Here is a 15,817-nt window from a genome sequence, read left to right on the forward strand (position 1 = left end):
AAGAAAAAAAAACGCAATTGACTTAATCAAATAAAATTGATTAAGTAGGTTAAATTCTCCAAATGCTTATCCGGAAATTTCGCGACAGGTAGAAAAAAGTAGAGTGAAAAAATTATTTTATGATATTAAATTAAAGTCGAATCGCGTACTGTGCCATTTAACACTAATAAAAAATATTTTCAACCCGTAAAGGTCTTAACACTAACAAGAAGTAAAGGTCTTTATTTCAGATTCATGTATCTATGTACTCTTGCCACATTTAGATTCATGTATCGTTTGCGATCGATAGAGTTGCAACGTTTTCTCTTAGATTATATGGCTTCCTCTCTTGCTCGGGTGCGATTTGAAATTACAGAAGAATTTTTAGTATTTCGGTGGTTAACGATCTTTGATTCCCTTTTCTCAGACGCGCGTTTCATTCCAAGTAGGGGATACCTTTTATCTTAGATCTTCCTTTGGCCCCATTGATTTCAAATCGTTTGAATTAATATGGATGATCTCTCCGTCATCGCATTCTTCCCCAGTTGGCTGTTTTTACCAGGTTCAATACGCTTCTAAAGCCATCGACAACAGCGGATATTCCGAATTATTGCTCTCATTTCATTTATACTTTGATTTTGTATTAATAAATTCGGTTTTTTGCCTTGGGCTTTTGATTCAGCTTCGACTCAGCGGAGATTGAGGTTAAACAAGGTAGGAGAAGAGTTCTCTGTGAAATTTATGCAGAGTGGCCAAAAGGTATTACTTCTTTCTTATTTTTATCCATTCGTCTTCTCAGGTATTATTATTATAGAAGTTGTTTTGTTTCCTTTTGAAGTGGATTAGATTCCTGGTTGCATATACGTTATGGGTAAATGCTATCTTTAGAGACTCTCAGGTGCCTTTTATTGTCAGTGGTTGAGTTTGGCTCACTCATATTGATACAAAAGCTTTTTATAAGTAGGTATATGGAAACACTTGAAAAGAGATGTCATACTTATTTATAAATAATTTTTAATACATCAAGGTCGAGGGCAAACAGAGACGTGCATATATATATGCAGACTACTAAGTGTCGCATAGGTAACATGTCGTCTTAGCAACAACGGAAGAAGACAACAAAGGAAAGAAAGCAGAATTCCCCAATGGGCTTTGGGGGGAAACCAAGCGAGTGTCATCCCGGCAAACAAACCATCCAAGCCACCCCCGGAACTCGGTGAAAAAGGTCCATGTTTTCTATTTCAAAGAACTACGTATGATATGGGACTCTCTATCTACTGTCTGACTTTCGGCATCTTTATTTACGAGGAATTGCTAAGTAGGTTGGAATTGGTTTCAGTTCGTGTAGATGACCCTCCTTGTTACATCCAGTATTTTGCAACAGAATTCTTCAATGCAAAATATTGTATTTGACATTTATTTACATTTTCCACCGACTGTACGTAGTAGTTGATAACTTCAACTTATATTACATATTTGATTCGTAGAATCTGAATGCAGATATATAATTTTAAGTCTAGGTTTTGTGGTGTTTTATGCGATTACATTGTTCCTAATATTCGCAGACGCAGTTCTCTCAACTGTTCAAACATTAGTTTCTACTGCACTTTATCGAATTATACACTCTATCATTAAGGGTCAGCCTTTACTGATTATTGGAGTTGCAGAGCCAACTGTGATTATATACACATTCATGTTCAACTTTGCTAAAAAAAAATCAGTTTTGGGCTCAAAGCTCTTCCTTGCATGGACTGGATGGTATTTTCTTGCAGGAGTTCTCTTCCCTTAAAATGATTCTGTGAGACAATACATTCTACCCAACTTCTTCAAAGGAGTGCATCGCCAGTAATTAAATGTTTCAGAGTATGAAGAAGCACCAGCTTTACTAGTCAACCTATCAACTGTAAGTTCTTATTTCTTTGAAAACGGTGATAGGAAATCTGTATCGTATCACATAACATTTACATTATGCTTTTGTTACAGAATTTAGTTCAATACTTATTTCATATGTATTATTTTATGAACTGAACTACAGGAGGCGGAGTTTAGTAGGACAGCTCCATTTGCCAATGATGGTGAATTTTGGATGGGATCGGGACGCGAAGGAGGCGAAGATCCTCTGATGCAGCACCAGAAGGCGAAGCACCTTTCAAGTGCCGTGACTGCCATAACTGCCAGTGGAATGGGTACCCACGTCCTTCTGGTACACAAAGAGAATGTCACCAAGTAATCCCTGCTCTCCTAAGACCATGATCTTTCTGTAATTTTATATACACAAAAACAGCTCTTTATCATAGATACTGTATTGATCTGTTGGTGGTTTTATTGTGCGGTGTATACTGCTTATGTATCTAATTCATATGTGAAAACCATTGATAAAATTGGTATACACTGGTTGTCGAATCCTATAGACATTTCAATGGATGATCATTGTTCAATTAGGAATTTAGAGGAATGTGGATTTTATTTTACGAAAGTTCCAAGGATGGGGAAGTTTGAGAATATCTGGAGTTTTTTCTATTTTTTTTAACCTTTTATTCTTATTAAAATTAATTTTATTCTGTAAAAATACATGTCATGTAATGGAAATTCTAATTTAAGAAAATCAGCAAACAAAACTACAAGAAACAATGCCCTATAGCACGGGCAACAAATTGGGAAGCTAGGCCCTTTTGAATTGCAAATCCTATGGAGTTAAAAACAAAGCCGGTTGATGAAGAATAGCGTAACATCATGTTTGCCTCGAAGACTCGATGAACTCTAAGCAAGAGAGCCACTGAATCCAGCGTAAGTACCCAAAAGTGCCAAAAGCAAAGGGATGAAAGAATGTTGATTGGCTGAGCATGCTTGGCAATCTTATGAGCAGAAGCATCCAAGGCAGCTTGCCCAGCCTTGAAGTCACTTCTAAGCCCTGCCATAGGCGAGACCCCAGTGACATCTAAGCAAGCATGCCCCCCTCCGACCAATCATATAACAACACATTTGCAGGGTGCAAAGCATGCAAGCCATCAGCCCTCTCTCCCAAAAATGCCACTCGTGCTTCCTTCGTCGCCCTAATACCCGCTCTAACCACATCATGACGGAACTTGGACACACACGACAATGAACCGCATGGCCCCAAACTCATCCAAAACAGAAGTAAGACATAAGGGGCATTTACTATCTCTCACAAACAAAGGAATCAACAATCTATATTTTAAGATTGCCCGATACTCAACTGGAGCCATAGATAAACCAAGGCCCTCAATAGGAACTGCCAATAAAAAATCTTGAGCATGCTCAGATTGCAAGGACAAAATAACTGATTTTTGACGTGAAGACAAATTACCTTGCATCATACCTTTGGCCGTATGCTCATAGTATGCATCCGGCAAGAGAGATTGGGATGGAGCGGTGGGAGATACTAGAGAGACGACTAAAGTCAAAGCAAGGTAGAGAATCCCTTACGAGGGACAGAGCATCATCAAATGGAGAACTTTACCATATGGTTATGAATGAGCAGAGTTGTAATATGTAAATTTTCCAAATGTTTGGCATCAGACATGTTGTGATGTTTGCAGTTTGCTTAAACTAAAAAGACATGTTTAAGCGGGAATGGGTAATGGTTTGTGTAACGAGTACGGGGACGGACAAAGAGATCCCGACCCATACCCATCAACGTCCCTAATTATAAGTGAGTGTTTTAAATATGAATGAAACAAAGCATCACAAAATATAGTCTACAATACAAAAGAAACAACAAAGCTAAACAAAAAAAAACCGTGCGAAGTGTGAGTATGTGACTAGTTAGACTTATGACGCAAGAATATCCATGATGCAAACGGAATCTCACCAAACAAGGAACACTAACAAACTTAATTAAGAAAACTCACTGTAATACAAAATGGTTGGGAACTTTTATCAAACACCTTGCGGGCACTGCAAATATCACACTTCCAGCACACAACACAGCTTGTAATCCACCCAAGACACAAATACTATTCAATAAGGTCCCAATATCAAATAAAATCCAACCAGCAATGATCAACTATAACTTCACCAAGAAATTCCCTCGGTGCCGCCAACAACAATGTTCACATATTATTTCGCACGATCTATAACTAGAGAAGTTATAGACCATCTAATGGAATACAAACAAACATACTATCAACCATGTGAATCGGATAGGAGGAGAATCTCTCCAATGGGATGGAATCACTCAACAATTCTTCAATTCATAAAAAACTTCTCCCCCACAAGTAGAAACCTAGGACATATAGTTAGCATCCATGGGCTTGGGCTTCTTTGTATCAAGAGTCAGATAGGGCTTGGGCCAGTAGGCTTCTTGAATACCCATATTGCATCAATCCATATGGGAGGGGATACGGTTGCATTGTTGTGCATAGAAATTAAGGAGAGGCTTCTTCGAAATGATAATAGTAGTAAATAATGATAAAGACAGCAGGCAGGTTCTCTCTCGAAAGTGGTTACCTTTTTGTCTCTATTTTACAAAATCTTGATCGTTGATTCTTGTTATAAATACTCTGACCTATCAAAGTATTTGGCAATATTTAGTGCTTCCCCGCTCAAGAATAGGTTTTCTTATAGCACTATAGGAACATCGTTACTTATAGTTCAACACAATACAAGTGATAATCTCAAAATATGATTCTCAATTTATTCCTAAAGTGTTGAATGTTAAATGAACCTTATATATTTATTTATAATTAATAATTATTTAACATGTCATATAGGCTTGAGATAAAATAAATTTTATATTTTGAAGGTGTGTAGCATCACTCAACTGCGAAAGAGAGAATTCATATATGGATTTTAATTTCTAGTATAATCCAAAGTTGTCAAGTATAAGGTGTCAGGTATAACCGCTAAATTTTCATTACTAAATTTATGATTTTGAACCAATCCATATCCTTTTTTTGATGTAAAACGTTAAGATCAGATGATTTTATATTTAGATATAGATTTTGACAACCATAATATATATATATTTGGACTTCCTTCGGATAGTTGTCTACTTGTCTCTTCATTTATCTAAACATCTGAATATTTTGATAACTGTAGGTGTTTTCTAATTACGTGTTCAAAGGTGTTAATGGTTGTGGGACCCACATTAACTTATGTAAAAAGTCAAAAACACAATGATTAACATGGATCCCACAGTAAAAAAAATGAAAAAAAATAAAGAGGCAGCTTCTGCTGCCTCCGCTTTGAAATAAACTCTCTATGGGAGCTTCATTTTGGCCGCCGTTTTTGCCCTGTTTGGCAGGCAGTATATCTCTTCTCAGAAACCTTATTTCCTACCTTCCAATACATTACTACACATAATTCCAAATGCTCTTCATAAATTGAAGTTGATCATACACACGCAAAAACGATTCTCAAAATCTATATAAACCCTAAAATAGACAGGTTTAATATAGAAATATTCAAATTCATTATAGCATAGTCTGAAAAGTCATTACATTATGAAAGTACAATGTTATTACGAATGTAACATGTTATTTAGGAGTTGCTTGAATCACATGAGACCTGTTCCATGCTATTGTCCCGAGCTAGCAACAAGAGAGACAAGAAATTAAGAACCATAAGTTCAAGAAACAGAAACACACTTAACTTAAATTACACAACAACACAATCAAACATAGAGAAATTTTTAGTATTTATAAAGAACTATGCAAACAGAAAGAATCATGAGAAACGTACCCAATAAGGATCCTAGCAAGAAGATTAAGCAACTCGAGGGTGCAGTTGTTGATTGTGATCACATGCTTATGGACCTCACTCATGCGTGCGTTATCAAATCTGTGATCACAGAAATTTTTAGCATTTATAAAGAACTATGCAAATGGTAGAAAAATTCAGGAGAAACCTACCCAGTAGGGATTCTAGCAAGAAGATTAAGCAACTCGAGGGAGCGGTTGTTGAGTGTGATCACATGCTTATGGACCTCACTCATGTGTGCGTTATCAAATCTGTGATTATAGAAATTTTTACTATTTATAAAGAATTACGCAAACAGAAAAAGCCAGGAGAAACCTACCCAGTAAGGATCTCAACAAGAAGTTTAAGCAACTCGAGGGTGTGGTTGTTGAGTGTGATCACATGCTTGTGGACCTCACTCATGTTTGCGTTATCGGATCTGTGATCATCAAACTCCTTCAGTATCATCTCTTGGCACTCTTTAAGCTTCGCTCTCATCTCCTCAATCTCATCTTGAATCAGGTTCAATGTCCCCATTATTACTTTCTATTTTACCAGAAACATTAAATCAAACATTTAGACTGCCAACCCAAAAACAACAAGAACAGAGGAGTCGACAAATTAGATATGAAATTGAAGATGTACCTCGAGACTCCTCTTGACACTATCGATAGATTTGCGAAATCGAAATGAATAATACGTGCCTTGCAGAGTTCGATCAAGAAACACGGTGAGTTGAGCTCGCAGTGAGGCCGTGACGGCTATTCAAGTCCTTTAATAGGAGGGAATGAAAATTTTAAAGAAAAAAGAAAATTACTTTTTAGCTCGAATTGTAAACCGAAATATGAAATTGAGGAGACCCACGTGCGGGTGTGAGTCATATTTTTTTTTTTTATGAAAAAGACATATTAGAGTTTAAAAGTTAGAAATTAGTGTTTAGGATTTAATTTATAGTGTCTGGAATTTATGTTTTAGAATTTAGTATTTAGAAGGAAAAAAAATTCAAAATTGACTATATTTTAATATTATGAACACCAAAATACTCAATCACACATTTTTTATTTATGATTTAACATAGTTGTGGGAGAAAATTGAAACCCCCTTCCCGTGAAAATTGGAGCGAAACGAGGTAATCATATATGATTTTTTTTATGTCGAAACGAGGTATAGAATTGTCATGTCTTTTTCATGTTGAATTTAATTTTTATTTTATAGAAAAAAAATATACTATTAGATTCGTCATACTAAATACTACACATTTATGATTTTTTTTTTTCAGAAATGGTGCATCAGTTGGGTCCTGGTTAACAAATTAACAAACAACAACCAACAACAAAAAGCAAAGCGATTGATATCGCGCGCGAGAACAGACGTGCAACCACTACAACTAGCCACCGTCGCACGAGAGCGATTAGAGTTTGGGTGCGGACGTGAAATCCATCCTAGTCTACAGACAAAAACAAATAGGGGGATTGGTATCGGGCGAGAACAGACGTGCAACCACTAAAACTGTCTTCCATCGCACGATAGCCATTCGACGTCGCGCGATTTTGTACAAATTAAATAAAGAAGAAAAAGAGGCAACCACTTCGGACTTGAGAGAGAGGGAGAGAGCGCGCGCGCCTAGCCTTTCCTGCCTGTCTTTATCATTACGAATCATTCCAAATTAAAGGAACCATCTCTTACTTTCTCTGCACAAGAATAATACAAACCAACCTATCCCCATCGCATATATCATATATGAATGCTCTCTCTTGCGTCATAATCTAATCTCTAACGTATCTCGAATCGGCTGGTTAGGGCACCAGTCTTCCTTTGGCATATCAAAGGACATCAATAATAGATTATTTCCCATTACACTACACTATCACACACATAATTACTACACTACACAAATACTAGTATTTTTGGACTACACTAATATTAGTATTCTTGGACAAATTTTAGCATTTTTTGTTTCACTAATATTAATATTTTTTTCCAAAAATTTAGATGCCCTAACGGGGGTGGAGTCTAGAAGCGATAATGGGACGGGCTAATTATTATCATCAAAGCCTGCATCCCAAAAGTTAGGGATCGATTAATATTCAAATAATATTATTTTGTTCTGCTTGAAAATTTTTAAGCAAGAGTTCGCGACAACACCCCTTAAAAAGAAATTTCATGGCTATTTTTATAATAATACAACTCATTAAAATGATATTATCGATGAACAAATCCAAAAACTTAACATAAATACATATTAAAATTGATGAAAACTAAATAAAGACATGTACGAGATGAAATAATATATAAATAGATCTCATATTTAAAATACAATCTAATTTTTAAAACAAAAAATAAGTATTATTGTCTAATATTAACAATAATGGAATGGATAATGTCAAGATTACTATTGTTTATTATTATTAGGCTAAGTATATTTTTTGTGCCATAGACGAAGTATATTTTTTAAATATCAACAGACTTAGGTACATCTTTTCATATCAACAGACTAAGTATATCTTTTTTTAAAAAAAAAAATTGTGGGGAGCTACAGCATAGAGTACGTCCCTGGGCTTAGGGATTTGGGGGCTCCGGCAGCGGCCCAGGACCTCGATTGAAAAGCACAACGGTATGAAGTAAGTAACAAGATGTGTGGGTGTACCTGCTGTGTTGGTCTTCCTTGAATCCTCGAAGCAGTAGAGACTTGGTCCATGCCATGGTACAGTTTCCGAATTAGCAACAAGAGAGACATGAAAGAACCATAATATCAAGAAACAGAAACACGTAACTTAACATATATAAACGAACTCAGAGAAATGTTTAGTATTTATAAAGAAATAAGCAGCAAACAGAAAAAAGTCAGGAAACAAATAGCTAGAGTGAATCGGATAGGAGTTGGACTCCAGCAGGATAGTTTTGAGAAGCCTGCAACTAAGATTTGCAGGAGAAGACTTCAAGCTAGGACACTCTTGATGAAGAGATTCTTTGGATGTCAACAACTTGCTCTCAGCTCTCCCCGCCCCGTTTTAGGCGTTTCAGGCCAATCATCTTTTCTGTTTTGTACACAAATCAAATCATCATCGATGAGGTTTCGAATGCTTGGTCAATCATACAGTAATTACCTTAAGAAAGGTTCGTTGAGGCTTCCTCTCCGCCATTTCCGCCTCCAATAAAAAAAATTCCCCAAAATCGATCAATGAGATTGCAATTCGATACAAACCAACTGAATTTGAACATCGGAATACGTACTTCAAGACTGAAAATTGAATATATACCTCGAGAGTCCTCTTACACGAAGATGACCGTGACCTGCGAGGCTTCTTCCCAACACGATTGATTCTGTAAACCTAGTCCTTCTTTGGTGCCATGATTGTCCCTAATTTCAGCAATCAAAAGTAGAAAATCAAATATAGTTGCTTTTTTTTTTCGAATAAAAAAGGAAGCCAATCTATCCATATATTTGCCAAATCGAAATGAACAATACGTACCTTGCAGAGTTCGATCAAGACAAATTCACGCAGGAAAGATGCGAGGGGGTGTGAAGTATAAGGTGAGCGCCTGTGCAGGGTCATTATATAGGGGAAAACGAGGTGGGCGTAAGGCAAGTGGGCCCACGGGGCTTTAAGACAAGAGGGCCCACGTGAACAAAGTACAAAATACAACAAAGTCTGTATTCAATTTTGAACCTTTTTTTTTACCAATATATTACTAATGAAACAAATATATACTTATATTGTCCAAAGTTTTTAAAATCGGATTGATCATTGAACCAAAAAATTCTTCAATTCACGGTCTAAAGGTTCAATCGGGGTTCAAGTCAGATTCGAATCAGGTTCAACGTAATAAAATATTATATATATTTGCCCAATCGAAGGGAAGCATTGAAATTAATTGAATGTGTTGCAGATGAATCGGTAAGGAAGGCTTGGTATAATTGTCCGGCTGGACAAATACAGTCAACAAAGAAATAGAGGTGAAAGTTGGTGTGAGAGTTGAGGAGGGAGCGACCCAAGGAGGGCAGGCCAGCTGCTCATTATATATTTAGAGAAACCAGTGGTTTTGTTGGGGCTAACAAAATGCATTTAAGAATGTGTTTTGTTGATGTGTTTGAGTATTTTGATGATGTGGTTAGACCAATAAAATGTATTTGTATAACGATGTAAATTTATTAGTATGTTTTTTGATATAATAGAGATGAGACCTAGTATATATTTTTGTATAATTATGAGTGTGATAGTTGAGGTGAGTCTCAAATATCATAAAAAGAAGCTAACATATGGGCAAAGCAAGTTCCATGTCATACCACTTGACTTAGCAAAAATAACCCAATAAAATGTCATTGTTATATCAATTTCTTCATCCATGTCCTAGCAAATTCCGCTTTTTCTCCATTCATTCCCGAATAAATTGTCATTACTACAATTGCTCCTAGGCTCCATTTGGCTAAGCATATTGAAAGTAGCATATATGCTAGCAGAAATGTTGGTAAAAATGATGATAGCAGAAATGGTGGACAATTTTAGTTACAGATATGCTGCATGAACGGTTGGTAGTGTTGGTTCAACTTTTATTGGTAACATTTATGATGTGTAGCAATTTGTGACAAATTTCGTGTAGGGGTATTATGCATTTAAGTTGTAACATAAGCATATAATTGTTAAAATAAATAGAAATTAATTGATAAAAATAAGGTAAAAATAAATAGAAATTAATTTATAAAATAATGATAATTATTTAAAATAAAATAAAGATAATTAATTAATTTATAAAAATAAGGATACGTAATTAATTAATACAATAAAGATAATTAATTTATAAATAAATATAATTAATTAATTAATTAATGAAAATAAAGATAATTTATTAATTAATAGGATGAGGGGTAGAATGGGAATAACAATGAAATACTAAGGACATCAGGAGTATAAATGAAAATATTAGTAAAATTGTTCAAATTGGTAGCATTTTGAAAGTAGTATAATATGCCACAAAAATTGCTTCGAATTTTGTGCCGCCAAATTGTCATTTGGCTGCGTCTTAACATTTATGCTAAAGACGATCCTAAACGAGGAGTTTTTTTCATATACAGGACCTCTGACATATTTTAAATACCATAAATAGTACTTCTTTGATTTTTTTTACCGAAATGACATTTGACACTGTTACAAACAACGTCATTGAAAAAGAATATTCACTAATGACGCTTTTTAAAACAGCTTCATTGTCTTAAAATTAAAAAAACACTGATGACGTTTAAAACAATGTCATAACGAATCATAAATTATTTTGCTTAATCATGTTGTTGCAAACGGCGTCTTTAATATTAGACAAGAGTTTGAGCCGTACAGAAGCATATGTATGATTCAACTACCTTCTAAATCACACCTGATTCCTCCTCCATCCCACAAAGTTTCACTCGGTGGAAGTTCCCTCTCCTCTTCTTCCCAACACCACATATCCGACTCACACTCCCAATTGCTTATTCCTCCACCCCAGATCGTACATATTCTTGTAGACTGGAGCCCAATGTTTTCAATTCTCTTTATGGAATTGATGAGAAGAATTTCAACAAGAAGGCATGCAGGTGCACCCAATGGCTTTCTTTTTTGTTATTTACATTTTGGATTTGTCACTCATTTTTGCTTTTGTAGTAGTTGCAGAGACAGCATTAAATGAAATGGCACTAAATGAAAGTACAAGGGGATCCAATTCCTGTAAATTCAAAACGAGGGAGTGCATGTAAAAATGACCCCTACCACAAGGGTGTCTGTAACATTTGCCCTCATTATTATGATTGAATTTCTAATTTTTTTACTAATAGTCAACATAATAATTGTTAATATGTCCTTTCAATAAACTCAATAAATAGCTATGCATAATTTAATATGAATGTATGCTTAATGGTTTTTAGTTTTTTGATAATTTGACTAAAAAATACAATGATTTTTTAAAAAAAATTAACCTAAATTAATTTGACACAACCCTCACTCGAATTAGCATAAACCCGACCTTTTTACACCCTGGTTTCAAAGATCTACCTCACAAATAAGTGAATAGTTGATTTATATTGTTAAATTTTAAAGAAATAATAATTGTATTAACTTTTTTAGGCTTAATTTTTTATTTTCTAAAAACACTTTTTAATATATAGTTAATTAATTGAAAGTAATATAAGTTTATCCTTAATTAATTATTTTTGCATATTTTTATGACTTAAAATTAGTTGAGAGATGTGTTTTAAATAAATCAATCGTTCAAGTGTTTAGAATTGGGATTTGATAATCATTCATGGGTCTCAACTCTTTGATAATCGTTCAGTTTGTGATGTTAAAGAGGCCATTAGATGTTGTCTCTTTCGAAGGATGGCCTGCATTGTAGAGAGGTCTTAGGTCTGGAGTCATTCTAGATTCTACGTTAGCTGTTCGTCTTGCAGCTAGATTTTCAGGCTCAGTTGCAGCTGCAGGATTTCATTGTTTCGACACTGCCAAAGTTCCATCTCAGTGTCCCGCGTTGCCAATGTATATTTGCATGGAAAGGAAGTTTCTTTCACGGTTGTGGGGGATTATTTCTTGACCATTGATCACATATTCTCAAGTTGAATGAAATCGATCTTCCTTTGCAAACTTTTTTGACAAAAGAAATTTAAAAATGGTATAAACTTATATAATTTGACGATGTGCAAATAAAATTTCGTCACATTTAGATATCAAAAATCTAAAAAAAAATAGCACTATAGTTTAAATAACATAAGATGATTATTATTATTTAAATTTCAATCTCACACGTGCAAGTAGATAGGAATCCACACAGGGTCCAGAAAGCACAATAGCTTCTTAATTTGAAGAGAGAACAAATTATTTATTCATTCTTCTCGTGCGTAATATTAAAAATTAAATTTGAAGTGAAAAGTAGTGCAGATTATTTATTCATTCTTCTCGTGCGTGATATTAATAATTATTCGTCACCGCATCTGCTCATTCTCCTTAGCTAATAAATCACTGGAACACACAGAAAAACAAAATGTGTTAATGGTGTGATCACTGTTTTTAACAACAAGTGACTTGATTTACTCAAGTAATTAATTAACACTGGAACTCGAAATTAAAAAGAAAAAGAAAAAGAAAGTGAAAGGTGAAGGAAATCAAACCAACCGTAGTGACTGAGTAAGTTGATCAGTTAAAACCGAATCGTTTTGACCTCTTGCTTTCACGATTCTGAACATCAAATTTAAGCGCAATTGAATGCTTGCACTCTGCTTGGCAATGATCTCTGTTTCTCTCTTGAGTTGCTCTCGTTCTGCCTCAATCTTCTCGTACTTTTCGCTCACTTGTCTTTGCCCCTCTTTTATGCATTGTTGTTCCTCCCCAATCTCCACCATCTCCGCCCTCAGTCGCTCAATCATAGCCTTTATTTTCCTCTTTAATTCCCTGTTCTGCTCACAATATATAAACAACTATTAGTACCAGTAGCATATAAATCTGGATCCACTAAGACTTATATAATGGAACCGTTAGCGAAATTCACACATACAATTCAACAAGATACCAATTCAAATTCAAAGAACTAAAATACATAATAGAAAATTCTTACAATAGGAAGAATCGAGGCCAGATTTCACCTCTAGCCTTAAAGTGATTTATTGTCTACCTTATATGGTTGTGCTCATAGATGTTGCAATATCACCTCCCAAGTCTACGGTTACACACTGTGGCAGGTAGGGGTGTGCACGGTCGGTTTTTTGCCATAAATTTATCGAACTGATTGATCGGTTATTGACGGTTTGATCGATTTTTTTGGTTGGTCATCAATAACATGTATTTGACAATAATCAATCAAATTAGTTTGACTGGGCAAAGTTTTTTTTTTGGACAGCCCTAGTTGTAGCACTATCCGCAATATCATGGCGAAAAGTAATTTTTTGGAATCACATGGAGAGCTTAATTTCTTTCCTCTAAATACGACCTTTTAAAAGGAATGTCAATAAAAACGTAATTTAATTCTTAATAAAAACCAATCATATAAGTTACATATTTTGTAACGGGATATTAAAATCATAGTTCTTACACCTTGTAACAGTAGAATTAGAAACTAAATTAAATTGTAATTTTAAATTGAACAAACATCGATCAAGCCCATCACCCATGACCCGCGCCTCCCCGACGCTGGTGCAAGTGTGTGTTTTGGCCCAACCCAAATTAAAGTGGCAGAGTCTATTTATGGCTTTCTCCCACAAAACTTTGTGTGCCCTTGGGCCCAAGTTAATACCATCAAGATGGTGTCTTATAAACTCCACTTCGAACTCACAAACTTCCATTGTGAGATTTGGGTTTCACATCTTTATCCTTACGACTTTATGTGATCATTTTAGAGATCAACTTCTTATTCACACGATATAGATTTTTTAAAATGTAAATATCTTACTTTTATCTACGCCCGAAAATGCACATACTCAAACCCGGACTCGTTCCAAAGAACGTGTAGCTCCCATATTTATTAGTGCCCAAAATACAAACACCAAGATCTAACAACGACAACATTCACTAATCCATAAAACTACACAAAGTAGCCCAATCCAGATGATGTTGTGAAACAGACCCTCTGCAAACAATTAGACAATAGAGCTATAATAAGCAGTGCAATGAAAAATAATAATGAAAGAAGAAGAACACAAGATTTATGTCGTTCAACAATATACCTACGTCTATGGGGTTGACGATTGTTTTTAATATAGGAATTCTAGTAGTATATTCAGCTAGGGTTGTAACTCTTTTATACCAGTTACTTAGGTACCCGAAAATATAATTATACCCCATATAAAAAATAACCAACCCACATCAATAATGTTCAACTGATAAGTTAAGCTCCCCTCTCGCACAACTTTCCCTTTTCTTAGAGCTTTTAAGTATTAAATAATTCTTCTAATATGAGTAATTGTTGAACAAATTATACACTACATAATTCAATATTAAAAGCATTACGGTTAAAGCAATGTGGGATCAATACCGTATGTCTTCTGCGCTTTCTCACTCCACAATTTCTTCTGCTTGCAAAATCTGGAATCCTCTTGCATTTTCTGGAATTCTCTTGCATTTCTTCTGCTTACAAACAGAATAAAAAGACCAAACAACAGACCACCACAGTCGTCAATACAAGGCTCCATAGCATTCAAATATATATACAGAGAAGTAAGACGGCAGTCAAAGTCAATGAAGTCTGCCATTAAGTAATAAATACGAAATAGAACAAGAAAAGAGAAATTATGGCTTCAAAGATTCCACATAATCAATGAAACATATGGAAGTCTGGCCTTCGCAAGTCAATTGTAGTAATCGAGCGAACTCGCGCGAGGTGAGAAAAGTATTTGTTGGAATTATTTAAGCACCTCTACATTATCTGCACCATTGATGGAATTGATTGGATTAATTCCAATCACCTATCCCCACAAGGTGGGTGTGATTTGACACATTGTTTATTTGACGGATCCGGGGTCGTCCGGTATTTATTTTGAGCCGTTGGGCCAAGCCATATCAGCCGTGGGATTTGATTTCACAAATCCAACGGCTCAAAATCAATGGCCGGTGTTAGTACCGGACACTAGGGACCAAACGACCCCCGGATCCTTGATTGACAATGACTGAAAGTGATTTGCATTTTCTTCCTGGATTTGTACGCCAATTTTGCCGGAATCGGTTTGAAAATTCTTGGTAGGTTAAAAACCATACAACCAAAGCAATTCTTTATCAATTTTGACCATACACTATTAGACTGAGTCAGATGAAATTTGGATAAGAGAATCAAAATATACTCTGCAGTTTTCATACCATGAAATTGAAGTAAAAAGACTCAGAATTGAAAATAAAAGGTTGAATACATATGAATGTACAACGAGGTTCATTTTGCAGGTTACACAGAAAGGTCCTGGTTTTCAATGGTGGTAAGGTTGGTTTTCCGAGAAAACATCACCTCCCTTTTGAGTTCAGTATGAAGATTCTGTCAGGCAGCTTCCTTCAACAACAAAGCTATATCTCATGCAAGTGTACGCTACAGAACGAGAGCAACTTCTATAGGACACTTAAAATGGCAATTGGATCTCTGCTATCATCTTCATCTGTGTGGCAAATAGAAGCATCAATTATAATGGGTAACTAATGAT

At 35.3% G+C, this 15,817-nt stretch overlaps 2 protein-coding genes and 1 long non-coding RNA gene across 10 annotated transcripts in view; 1 reads left to right on the forward strand and 2 right to left on the reverse strand.

The window, feature by feature from the left end:
• The window catches only part of LOC120005778, a 45,431-nt gene that overhangs the window by 15,764 nt on the left and 13,850 nt on the right, over nucleotides 1-15,817 (reverse strand). For 2 of the 7 annotated variants that reach the window (XM_038855596.1, XM_038855593.1), the window contains 7 exons: nucleotides 8,940-9,040; nucleotides 8,787-8,828; nucleotides 8,327-8,717; nucleotides 6,020-6,225; nucleotides 5,853-5,951; nucleotides 5,683-5,781; nucleotides 5,390-5,531 (listed from right to left, as the gene is read on the reverse strand). The exons of 1 other annotated variant lie outside the window; for it this stretch is intronic. In XM_038855596.1, the coding sequence (XP_038711524.1) occupies nucleotides 5,519-5,531; nucleotides 5,683-5,781; nucleotides 5,853-5,951; nucleotides 6,020-6,225; nucleotides 8,327-8,416 (507 nt within the window). In that variant the 5' untranslated portion in view covers nucleotides 8,417-8,717; nucleotides 8,787-8,828; nucleotides 8,940-9,040 and the 3' untranslated portion in view covers nucleotides 5,390-5,518. Of the gene's footprint in view, nucleotides 1-5,389; nucleotides 5,532-5,682; nucleotides 5,782-5,852; nucleotides 5,952-6,019; nucleotides 6,226-6,324; nucleotides 6,452-8,326; nucleotides 8,829-8,939; nucleotides 9,041-9,152; nucleotides 9,233-15,817 lie in introns of those variants that run through there. 4 more of the 7 variants (XM_038855595.1, XM_038855594.1, XR_005469886.1 and 1 more) reach the window with 4 other exon arrangements.
• Nucleotides 226-2,455, forward strand: LOC120005785. 2 transcript variants are annotated; one of them, XR_005469894.1, is made up of 4 exons: nucleotides 226-541; nucleotides 662-738; nucleotides 1,007-1,882; nucleotides 2,015-2,455. It is a non-coding gene; the product is annotated as an uncharacterized LOC120005785 (long non-coding RNA). The 2 variants fall into 2 exon arrangements; XR_005469893.1 differs by having other exon boundaries at nucleotides 662-1,882.
• On the reverse strand, nucleotides 12,396-14,823 carry LOC120005781 (ribonuclease Y-like). Its single transcript, XM_038855605.1, has 3 exons — nucleotides 14,668-14,823; nucleotides 12,816-13,096; nucleotides 12,396-12,662 (listed from the first exon to the last, which is right to left on the reverse strand). Exons 1-3 carry the CDS (start codon nucleotides 14,752-14,754, stop codon nucleotides 12,626-12,628), a joined length of 405 nt encoding a protein of 134 aa, XP_038711533.1. The 5' UTR covers nucleotides 14,755-14,823; the 3' UTR covers nucleotides 12,396-12,625.

Source organism: Tripterygium wilfordii, chromosome 9 (assembly GCF_013401445.1).
Source record: "Tripterygium wilfordii isolate XIE 37 chromosome 9, ASM1340144v1, whole genome shotgun sequence".
Taxonomy (NCBI): Eukaryota; Viridiplantae; Streptophyta; class Magnoliopsida; order Celastrales; family Celastraceae; genus Tripterygium; species Tripterygium wilfordii.